Raw genomic sequence first — 12,198 nt, 5'->3', positions numbered from 1 at the left:
CTACTACTTAATTTTTGGAATCTGATTATGTAATCCAGATTACATGTAATCAGTTACTACCCAGCACGGCATTTTAAGACAAAAACACTACAAATGATTTAACATTGCATGCATGTAATTTTACTGTAAACTAATGTCAGATTCATGGTTATTGCAACTTAGTGAAAACTATGAATTACACTCTTCCAAATGTTCCAAAACTGTGTTTTCACAGTGATAACATAGAAAAACAATTATTGCTTCTCCAAAGAACCTTTCAATGATCAGTTCTTTAAATAACCATAAAGAACCTTTTTCCACTATTAAGAGCCTTCCATGGATGTTAAAAGTTCATCCATCAAAGTCAATAAAGAAGCTTTATTTTTTTTAAGAGTGCACCATCTAAAAGCAGTAAAAGGACATTCCCAGTATTTTACCATAAATCTAACATTTTTTACAGTGTGCAAACAGTCCATTGAGACGTCTAGAGAGCTCCAACAGAACAAAACAAGAGAAAATAAGCACACATTTTCAAAGAGTATCTTCAGCTCATGCGTGACTCTGCTGTGAGCATCTGAAGGGCTTTTAAGAGACGACCTCTTCTCATTCTCCTGAAATGAATAAACACATCGTGCAGCCATAACCACAAAACAATTGCATGGCAAAATGTCATGTTCTCCCCGCAGGCCTATCAAAGCGCAGGCGGATTGATTCGCTCGATGGAGGCACGGTGGAATCCTGCAAGGCTCTGTCCTGGGACCAGTTAGATTCTCCTTATGCCATCTTATTGATTGAAAATAAGAGTTGTAGTGGGGTTGTATTATCATCAGAGGAGCTAACATGCTCCATGCCACAGATGGCTGGAGAAAGACAAGGGACCAGAGAAGTTCATAAGTGCTTTTAGGGTCAGAGTAATTGTTATTCTCCACAGCTATGATGTAGTTTGTAATGACATACCAGCGGACCACCAAGGGCTCGCCAGGCTTCTCATTTGGAGCTTATATCCAAACCAGAGGAATTAATTTACTGGAAGCCAATTTGAGCGAGGAGAAAAGTTTCCTGCATTGTTACTCTGAGGCTTGTTGTTAGTTTCTAAGCTGAGGAGGAGAAATGAGTAAGAGCGATCAAACAAGAGGTGTGAGAGCGCAATCGTGTGAAAGTCTCGGGTCTGGACGGGTTTTAACGATGTCAGATTTTTCGGCTGGATGACGACAAACCAACATAATGAGCCGATCAGACGTCAGACATAGAGGTGAGACGTCCTAATCAGACAGACACGTCTTTGAGAAGAGACATATTTAGCATCCACTTTCTAATAAAGAGATGATTGGAGAGTGACGGACAGTTTCAGAGTTTGATAACACCTGATGCATCAGATCAATCCCCAAATCATCCAAACGTTGACAGATCCACTGCATCACATCAGTCACGCCATTTATTTTGCATTTCACCATAACACATAATACATTTAAAACGTGCAAGAAGCAGCCAATAAATTATTACAAAATTAGATTTTTTAAATTCAGTTCTTGGTCATTGTTTTAGAACATTAAACCACTTTAAGTGTTTTAGTGTTACTTTTCTTGCAATTTTATTCTCTTAAGACTTTTAAGAGTTTGACTTTTACTCCCTTAAGTTTGAATTCTGTAATGATATGACTTTCTTCTTGAAATTGTTCTTTTTTTATTGGCACACAGCACTAAAAAGCCATCGTAGTACTAAACTCGTAATAGTAATTTCATTTCAGATCATTTAAGATGCTGTGAAGATCACTTTATACTGAACCTTTTGTTTGGCGCAAAATTAAATTTTTAAAAAGAAACAAAAAAAAAAAAAAAAAAAAAAACTATGCAGACATAATAATAAACTAATAAAAAACTAAAAAATGACTAAACCTTTGAAATTTAAATGAAAACAGACAATAGAAAAATAAAAATGAATTCAAAACAGTAATAAAAACTAATAGTAGCTCAATCATTCTAAAAAATCCCCACTGCCCTGTAGAAAAAACCAGCATTTGCTGGTTAGGTATGTTTTGACGCTGGGATGCTGGTTTAAGCTGGTCCTTTGCTGGTTTATGCTGGTCCTTTGCTGGTTTATGCTGGTCCTTTGCTGATTTAAGCTGGTTTATGCTGGTCCTTTTGCTGGTCCTTTGCTGGATTATGCTGGTCCTTTGCTGGTTTAAGCTGGTCCTTTTGCTGGTTTATGCTGGTCCTTTGCCAGCACATGACCAGCAAAATGACCAGCATAAACCAGCAAAAGGACCAGCTTAAACCAGCATCCCAGCGTCAAAACATACCTAACCAGCATATGCTGTTTTTTTCAACAGGGTGGTTTGAAGTTTTGAAGTGTTGCTACAACTAGAGAACATACTGATGTTTTGTTTCCTTTAATTCTTTAACTGGTCTTTAAAAAGTCTTAAATTTACCTTTATATAACATGCAGAAACCCTGTAGTACATTTCACAAACAATTACAAAGAAACAGCAAGTAACACATTGAATTAAAGTTACACATTGACGTAGAACATGTAGAAAAAATTATATTTGACAGGTATGTTTGCATATATGGTGATTATGTAAATATTTTTTCATGCTTTGTTGTTTTGCAATGTTGAGTCAGTTGTTGTTTTTTTGGCGTTGATCAACAGTTATAAAAAATAACTCTTGTAAATCATGTAACTCTTTGTTTTTAACTTTCAGACAACATTCAAAGTTGGTTGTGAAAAACTGGATTTCCTTGTTATGTTCTGTTAAAGCATATACATGAAGGAACTAATGTTTGATTGTATTCCTCAGTCCTGTCTCGCAGGTTCTGATCAGTGACTTTATATGAAGGAATGCTTGTTTTATTTTTTTACTGAATTCCAAAAATACAAAACAATCCAGTAGGTTTTCTTGACATTTAACAAACACTGTAAATCCAAATAAGGAGATACAATATTAACGGCATTAAAACAAAACAAAAGGACATCACAACATTAAATTCATTTAAAATGTAACTTTTTTAATGCTTCTTCAAGACGATGGGTCCATCTAGTGGAAACACACGACACTGCAGCATCCTGAGGACAATAACATAAACATGAACAGATGAAAATACATTGATATTTGTCATACTGCACATACAAGACCTCAGTTTCCACACGTTTTCATATCCCATATAACTCGATATTGCTTCATACTAATAACGTGTATTCTATACTTCGCCTAGAAATAAATAACAAGATATCAGCTTGTTATTCGCTTGGGCAAAATAAATCTGTTTCCCGAGCCTATTATAGAGATCGACAGTAGAGAGTAGTGCGTTAAAGTGAAAGAGATTCCCACTGTTGACTCACACTCGATTCGAAACAAACGAAACGAAAACTTACCGTCAAAGTTTCGTTTGTGGATCCAGCAAAAATGGCAGCTGCAGCTTTATACGATCGGGAATCTCTCAGGTGTTCTGTCTGTCTGGATGTCTTCAGAAACCCAGTCATTATTCCCTGTGGACACATTTTCTGTAAGGACTGCATTACAGGTTTGTGGGATAAAGATGTGCGCAGATGTCCTCAGTGCAAACTAACCTTTCCCAACAAACCTGTTGTCACTGACTGGCTGCAGATGAAGGAGCTTTCTGAGAAACTGATGAAGATGAGACCAAAGGAGGAAGATGATGAAGATGCTGAAGCACATGAAGTCAGCTGTGATTCCTGCACCTCCAGAAGAACCAAAGCTGTGCAATCCTGCCTCACCTGTGTCTCCTCATTCTGCAGAAGTCACCTGGAGAAGCACAATGATCTCCACGGATGGAAGAAACACCTGCTGACCGAAGCCACGGATCTTCAGAGCAAAACCTGCTCTCTTCATGAGAAACTGATGGATGTCTTCTGTCGCACTGATCAGAAGTGTGTCTGTCTGCTGTGTGCTATACATGAACACAAGAACCACGACAGCGTCTCAGCTTATCTCAGGTGTTGCGTCTGTCTGGATTTCTTTAAAAATCCAGCGATTATTCCCTGTGGGCACATTTTCTGTAAGGACTGCATTACAGGTTTGTGGTATAAAGATGTGCGCAGATGTCCTCAGTGCAAACTAACCTTTCCCAACAAACCTGTTGTCACTGACTGGCTGCAGATGAAGGAGCTTTCTGAGAAACTGATGAAGATGAGACCAAAGGAGGAGGATGATGAAGATGCTGAAGCACATGAAGTCAGCTGTGATTCCTGCACCTCCAGAAGAACCAAAGCTGTGCAATCCTGCCTCACTTGTGTCTCCTCATTCTGCAGAAGTCACCTGGAGAAGCACAATGATCTCCACGGATGGAAGAAACACCTGCTGACCGAAGCCACGGATCTTCAGAGCAAAACCTGCTCTCTTCATGAGAAACTGATGGATGTCTTCTGTCGCACTGATCAGAAGTGTGTCTGTCTGCTGTGTGCTATAAATGAACACAAGAACCACGACAGCGTCTCAGCTTCTGAGGAAAGAGCAGACAGACAGGTAGATCCTCACTGATTGATAATATCTGAGGTCTGTCATTACATGTTCTCAACCAGAGGTCCCTGGCTTAAATTTGTCATTTTGTTGATATCTTCTTGGTGAAAGAAATATGTAAGTGAAGTAGAAAGCATTTTGTAGAAGGGGTCAAAATGACAATTCAGAGCCAAATTACAGGAGGGTAAAAATGACTTCAGAAAGATGGCAGCATCATAATGTTATTTTTACACAGAGATTGGTAGCTCTATTAGTAAAATCTGTTGACTTTAGCAATCTGTTTTGCATTATATGACAATGGAGGCAGTTCAAAAATAGGAAAAAATTCACTTTTTGTGTGCTTTTCCCCACAGTTTGCGTGCCTGTAATTCAAGAAGTGTTAAAGATATCTCAAAATCCTTATTTATGCTGGTACTTAATAAACTTTCCTCCTCTTATTTTTATTTTTAAGGCTGTATATGGCTCATTCCCAGAGATATGGGGATCAAAACGCGGCTGCATGTGGCTTATTCAATGTCAACCAGAGATTCCTGACTCCATTTTTTAAATTTGTTAATAATTTTTCTGAAGAAAGACAAGCATAAATAGCAATGAAAGCCCAAATATTAAATGTCACAGATGTATATTTACTGAGTAACGCACTATTTTGTAGAGGAGGGTCAAAATTACAACTTTCAGATTCAAAGCAAAACTACAGGAGAATAAAAATGACTTTAAAATCACTGCAGCATCATAATGTTATTTTTCCACAGAGATCGGTAGCTCTATTAGTAAAATCTGCTGACTTTAATCATCTTTGCTGCATTATATGCCAACAGTGACAGTTCAAAAATTGAAAAATGCACTTTTTGTGTGTTTTCCCCAAAGTTTGTTTATCTGGAACACTCAAGAAGCAATAAAGGGTTAGTTCACCCAAAAATGAAAATTACCCCACGATTCACTCGCCCTCAAGCCATCCTAGGTGTATATGACTTTCTTCTTTCAGATGAATACATTATATTGAAAAGTTATATTGAAAATGTCCTGGCTCTTCCAAGCTTTATATTGGCAGTGAATGGTTGCAGAGATTTTGAAGCAAAATAAAGTGCATCCATCCATCATAAAAAGTGCTCCACACGGCTCCAGGGGGTTAATAAATGCCTTCTGAAGTGTTTGTGTAAGAAAAATATCAATTTTTATAAACTATAATCTCTAGCTTCCACTAACTATCATACTCGTGTTCACAAGAAAGTGGCGTTCCAGCTTGAGCGCGAGTGAATCATGGGGTAATTTTCATTTTTGGGTGAACTGTCTCTTTAAATATATCTCAATGTCCTTTTAAATTTTAGTTCTTAACAAACTTTTTTTTTTTTACATCTACATTTAAGGCCCTGTATGGTTCATTCCCAGAGATATGGGGATTTTCATGTGGCCACGTTGTGGCTCCTTGAGTAAATTGTTAAATTGTAGACATTTTCAGTGGTCAAAAACCAAATGTGGGTCGATTTGCATACAGATGATACTCTTTTCCTTTTAAAGAGGAACGTCTGAACAGCAAATAATGTTGAAACTAGAAATGTAACTTGTTTCATTCTATCAAAACAGTTGCATGTTTGTCCCAAGTTTGCATGCCTGTAACTCAACAAGTATCAAAGATATCTCCGTATGATTTTAGATTCCCTCTTTAAATACAATAAGTGTCAGCTGAATGCAAAATGAACCACATTTGGTTTTCGACCACTGAACATGTGTACAATTTACTCTTGGAGCCACATTAAAATCCCTTATATCTCTGGAAATGAATCATATGGCCCTTAAAAATCAAGTTACTAAAAGAACATAAAAAAGGATATTAAGGTTTCTTTAATACTTCTTGACTTACAGACACACAAACTTCAGGAAAACACAGAAAAAGTGCTTTTTTCCCCATTTTTGAACTGTCACCATTCGCATATAATGAAACGAAGATTGCTAAAGTAAGCAGATTTTACGAATAGAGTTACCAATCTCTGCGTGAAAATAACATTATGATGCTGCCATCTTCCTGAAGTCATTTTTACCCTCCCGTAATCTGGCTCTGAATCTGAAAATTGTCATTTTCAAAAATGTCTTCAAAATAGTGGATTATTCAGTAAAAATGCAACCATGGCATTTAATATTTTAGCTTTCATCATGATTTATGTTTGTCTTTCTTCAGAAAACAAAATAAAAAATTTGAGCCGGTTGATTTGACACAGAATGACCCATATGTCTTTGTCAGATACTGGTTAGTTCAGATTATTTGTGAGCATGCACATTTATTTCTGCAGATCTTAGAAAGTCTCAATTCATCCTTGCACAAATTAAAAAGGTCTTAAATCACAGCAGAAAGTCTTAAATTCACAAAGTCATCGCATTAAATGTTGCATGCACTGCAAAAAGGAGTATCTTCCTCAGTATTTCTGTCTTGTTTTCCAGTGCAAATATCTAAACGTCCTTAAATCAAGATGCATTTGCACTGGAAAATAAGACAAACGGTGTTGCCAATACAGCCCATAGTGTTTCCCTAGACATGTACAGTTAGAGACCACACCCTTCAATTTATTCCTTAAATCTTCATATTTACCTTCATAACACCTGCAGAAAGCCTGTATTGATAATGAGCACTTTGGACTTTTATTTCATTAAACTGAATGTATGTGGTAATCCTAGTATCTAAAGGTTAACAGTATGTGTGATTGCAAGTTTTAATAAGCTGTTAAAAGCTAAAATATATAACTCTTTTCTGTGGCCAGATGAAGTTAATGGAAACACGTGAGAAGTTTCTGCAGAACATTCAAGACAGAGAGAAGGATTTCAAAGAGCTAAAGCAGGCAGAGGAGTCCGTCACAGTGAGTATTGATTGCACGGCTCCTTTCATCTCCTCAGGAGACATCTGTTTCAGAAGAAACATCTGAGAAGCATTTGTTAGTCTATGAGAAACAATGATGTGGTAATTGAAGAGTGTTGTTTGTGGATGTTCTTGCTGTGGAACAGTGTTCAGCGCAGATGGCTGTCTCTGAAAGCGAGCGGATCTTCAGTGAAGTGCTGTGCTCCGTTCAGAAAACAAGCGTCCGCGTGAAAGAGCTGATCGCAGAGCGACAGAGAGATGAACTCAGTCGCATTGAAGGACTTCAGGCGAAAGTCCAGCAGAAGATCTCTGACCTCAGGATGAAGGTGTCTGGGCTCGATCAGTTCTTGACCACTGAAGACCACATTCACTTTCTGCAGGTACAGCATCACACACACTTACCTTCAGAGTAACAAACAAAAACTCATTTGCAGATCAAGAGATGAAGCTATTAAAATGATAATGTCTTGTAGCGAATCAGCTCATGGGGAACTATGAATAATTAATCATAACTAGTTATAATTAATTATAAATATTTAGATCCGCTGTAGATATTTACTTGACCTCTCAGGGTCAACTGTCTGTCAATTCTAAGAACGTTAATTTCCTGGTTAAGGGAAATAACTTTCTTACTGTACAATTCTACAAAGAGCTTGTAGCATAAATCTGCATGATTAAGTGACTCCAGTTATTCATTCAAAGAAAGGTTTTCCTATTAATTAATTAGAGAAGAGTCCATTTTTACTGTGCACTGTGGATTTCCTATGGAAAATGTAGTGCGAGGGGAAATTCTCAACATGGCATTAGGTCGTAAATGTATCTGGTCTAGCAAAGGTGTTGTGGTTGCCATGGGGACCAGGGGGGGCCTGGTGTCGTTGCAGACATCCTGGCACCCAGTATGTTTATTGGGTGAGGGGTCTGTGAATGTTTGTTAATCTAATGAATAATTGATTTGTTAAATCAAATGAAAAATGGTGTGTCTGATTGGTCCAGACGCTACAGTCTTCAGTTTATAAAAGAACAACACTTGCTCCTTGGTTCATTAAAAAAAATGCTTGATCATATTTAGTTTTCAATGTGTTTTTGAATTTAGGATTTTGACAAAGTTTCCAATCAATGTGGAAGATTTTAGTTTGGAACATATTTTCTTCATTCTGCATTATTTGTAATCTGTAGAATTATCCGACTGTCTGTGAAGAATCCATGTGTGAAGAATTTGAAGATCTTTACAACATTTCTGAAAATTCAAATGCATTTTTTTGCAATGTGGAGCTGCTGCTTTCTGAAATGCAAGAGCGTTTGATGCACGTCACCAAAGAGACGGAGATCAAAATCAGATCTGGAGAAGGTGAGAAGACTTCAGTAAACTCTCTCTAATCTATCTAGATTAGATTATTTTAGTATCGCTGATGCACTATTCTATTTTTTTATTAAAATATTGAATTTGTTTTTTATTTTTCTATTTTCCATTTTTAAAGTTAAAAATTTTGTTATTTTGTTTTTATTTTTAATGTGTATAAAAATATTTATTAATTTTATTTCAGATTTAGTTATTTTAATACATGAACTAAATGAGAATGGTTACCTTATCAACTAGCTAAAATACATTTTTAAAATATTTTACTTCAGTTCAAGTTTTTTTTTTTGAAGTAACCAACATTTTTTTTTATGGTTTTAGTTTTAGCTAATTATAACCCAGGTAACATTTTGATATTTAAGGATTAGTTCACTTCCAGAATAAAAATGTCCTGATAATTTACTCACCCCCATGTCATCCGAGATGTTCTTGTCTTTCTTTCTTCAGCCCCAAAGAAATTACGTTTTTTGAGGAAAACATTCCAGGATTTTTCTCCATATAGTGGACTTCAGTGGTGCTCAACGCATTGAAGGTTAAAATGCAGCTTCAAAGAGCTCTACACGATCCCAGCTGAGGAATAAGAGTCTTATCTAGCGAAACAATCGCTCATTTTCTTAAAAATAATTAAAATGTATATACTTTTTAACCTCAAATGCTCGTCTTGCTCTAGCTCTGCTTGCGCACGCGCGTCTTCGCACATTATGTAATCGCGTTGGAAATGTCACGCGCGGTTAGTTCTTCGTCTGTGTACTTCGGTTCAAAAAGGTAGGGCGAAAAACTAGGGCAAAAAATCGTTGTTTTACATTTTTTGTAAAGGGTATTTGACTTTCTTTTTTTTGCGCACATTTGCTTTGTAAACACTGGGTTGGTGCTTCCACCTACGTCATGCGTGACCTTTCCAACGTGACTTCGTAATGAGTCGAGCGAGAGCAAGACGAGCATTTGAGGTTAAAAAGTATATACATTTTAATTATATTTAAGAAAGTGAGCGATCGGTTTCGCTGGATAAGACTCTTATTCCTCAGCTGGGATCGTGTAGAGCCCTTGGAAGCTGCATTAAAGCTGCATTTTAACCTCCAACCCATTGATCCCCAATTAAGTCCACTATATGGAGAACAATCCTGGAATGTTTTTCTCAAAAAACTTAATTTCTTTGGGGCTGAAGAAAGAAAGACAAGAACATCTTGGATGACATGGGGGTGAGTAAATTCTCAGGAAATTTTTATTCTGGAACTGAACTAATCCTTTAATATCAACATAACATCAGATTTGACCTTATTTACTTTCTTAATACATGTTCCTGGTTTTATTGATTCATTAATAAATGTTTGTCCTTATAATCTTTCTTCAAATAACTTGTTCCATCTCTGAAATTACTTTTCAGCAAAAGTCCAGATAAAGTCCTCTCAAGGTTCTGCTCGGCAGGACCAGAAGGATGTTTTCCGTTTTGGGGAATCAGTGGCAGAATTTACCTTCAGTTTTCAGCACGTTCCCCTTAAATCCACATCTGTGGAGGCTTCTGGCTCAGATCATGAAGAAAAAACATGTAAACATGAAGACGAAGAGGACTATGAGCCGGTCATACCGTTACCTGATCTAGTTGAGATCTCGACTGGAGAGGACAATGAGCAAGTAGTTTTTAGTCACAAAGCCAAACTATACCGCTATGACAAAGAATCACAGCAGTGGAAGGAAAGAGACATAGGTGAGCTTAAAATACTTCAGAACGATGAAAGCAGACGTGCAAGACTCGTGATGAGGAGAGAACAGGTCCTGAAGTTATGTGCAAACCACTGGATTACTCCAAACATGAAGCTGGAGCCGATGAAAGCGTCTGAGAAAGCGTGGACATGGAGCGCTCCTGATTTTGCTGATGGAGACGGCAGCGTTCAGACGTTAGCAGCACGGTTTAAACTGCAGGAGACGGCAGACGCTTTCAAGAAATGCTTTGAAGAAGCAGTGGCCACTTCATTCACTGGAGCAGAAAGAGGTGAGCGTCTCTAATCTGCTGAGAACGAATACATGCTTTCATTTCTAATTTACTGTTCAGTACAGTCCTTTTTATGCATTTATATGGCTATTAACATGTTAATGTGCATTTATTTTTATTTACAGAATAAGAAATAAATCTTAATTTAATCTTGAAAAACTATACATATTTAGAAAAATCATAGTCTTGAGATTAAATGTTTGACCTCTGTTTTGTTATAAATATCTTACAGTGACAGTAATATTAAACTTTTTGTCAGGAGGCATGCAAAATTAAAATGTAAAAAATAGTTTCCTTCAAATGTGTAGAAACACTGAATTGCACAATTTGAGCACTGAATTGTGAGATATAAATGCTGAATTGCGAGATATGAGCGCTGAATTGTGAGATATGAATGCAGAATTGCGAGATATGAGCACCGAATTGCGAGATATGAATGCAGAATTGCGAGATATGAGCGCTGAATCCCAAGAATTGAGTGCTGAATTGTGAGATATAAACGCAATTGCACGATTTGAGTGCTGAATTTCGAGATATGAATGCTGAATTGCGAGATATGAGCGCTGAATTGCGAGATATGAGCATTGAATTGGAAGATTTGAGCGCTGAATTGCGAGATATGAGCACTAAATTGCGAGATTTGAGGGATGAATTACAAGATTTGAGTGATGAATTGCGAGATATGGGCTCTTCAGAACTTTCAAAATTAAAATTTGAAAAATTGTTTCCTTCAAATTTGTAGAAGCTTGTTTCTGCCTGAATTGCAAGATATAAACACTGAATTGCGCGATATGAGCACTGAATTGTGAGATATGAACACTGAATTGTGAGATTTGAGCGCTGAATTGTGAGATATGAACACTGAATTGCGAGATTTGTGCGCTGAATTGTGAGATATGAGCGCTGAATTGTGAGATTTGAGCGCTGAATTGTGAGATATGAACACTGAATTGCGAGATTTGTGCGCTGAATTGTGAGATATGAGCGCTGAATTGTGAGATTTGAGCGCTGAATTGTGAGATATGAACACTGAATTGCGAGATTTGTGCGCTGAATTGTGAGATATGAGCGCTGAATTGTGAGATTTGAGCGCTGAATTGTGAGATATGAACACTGAATTGCGAGATATGAGCACTGAATTGCGAGATATGAGCGCTAAATTGCGAGATTTGAGCAATGAATTACGAGATTTGAGTGATGAATTGCGAGATATGAGCTCTTCAGAACTTTCAAAATTAAAATTTGAAAAATTGCTTCCTTCAAATGTGTAGAAGCTTGTTTCTGCCTGAATTGCAAGACTAACTGAACACAGATAAACACCGAAATGCGCGATTTGAGCACTGAATTGTGAGATTTGAAAACTGAATTGTGAGATTTGAGCGCTGAATTCCGAGATATGAACGCAGAATTGCAAAATATAAATGCTGAATTGCGAGATATGAATGCTGAATTGTGAGATATGAATGCAGAATTGTGAGAAATGAGCGCTGAATTGCGAGATATGAATGCTGAATTGTGAGATATGAATGCTGAATTGCGAGATATGA

General features: G+C 37.1%; 1 protein-coding gene across 1 annotated transcript in view; it reads left to right on the top strand.

Moving 5' to 3' along the window:
• Window positions 1-3,382: 3,382 nt before the first annotated feature.
• Window positions 3,383-12,198, top strand: part of LOC107757719 (uncharacterized) — a 19,745-nt gene continuing 10,929 nt past the window's right edge. The window contains exons 1-5 of the mRNA XM_016575281.1: window positions 3,383-4,462; window positions 7,210-7,305; window positions 7,451-7,684; window positions 8,481-8,652; window positions 10,046-10,651. Of these exons, the coding sequence (XP_016430767.1) occupies window positions 3,383-4,462; window positions 7,210-7,305; window positions 7,451-7,684; window positions 8,481-8,652; window positions 10,046-10,651 (2,188 nt within the window). The remainder of the gene's footprint in view (window positions 4,463-7,209; window positions 7,306-7,450; window positions 7,685-8,480; window positions 8,653-10,045; window positions 10,652-12,198) is intronic.

Source organism: Sinocyclocheilus rhinocerous, unplaced genomic scaffold (assembly GCF_001515625.1).
Source record: "Sinocyclocheilus rhinocerous isolate Xijiao unplaced genomic scaffold, SAMN03320098_v1.1 scaffold9079, whole genome shotgun sequence".
In the NCBI taxonomy this organism is placed as follows: domain Eukaryota; kingdom Metazoa; phylum Chordata; class Actinopteri; order Cypriniformes; family Cyprinidae; genus Sinocyclocheilus; species Sinocyclocheilus rhinocerous.
This window is presented reverse-complemented; position numbering and strand designations above follow the sequence as displayed.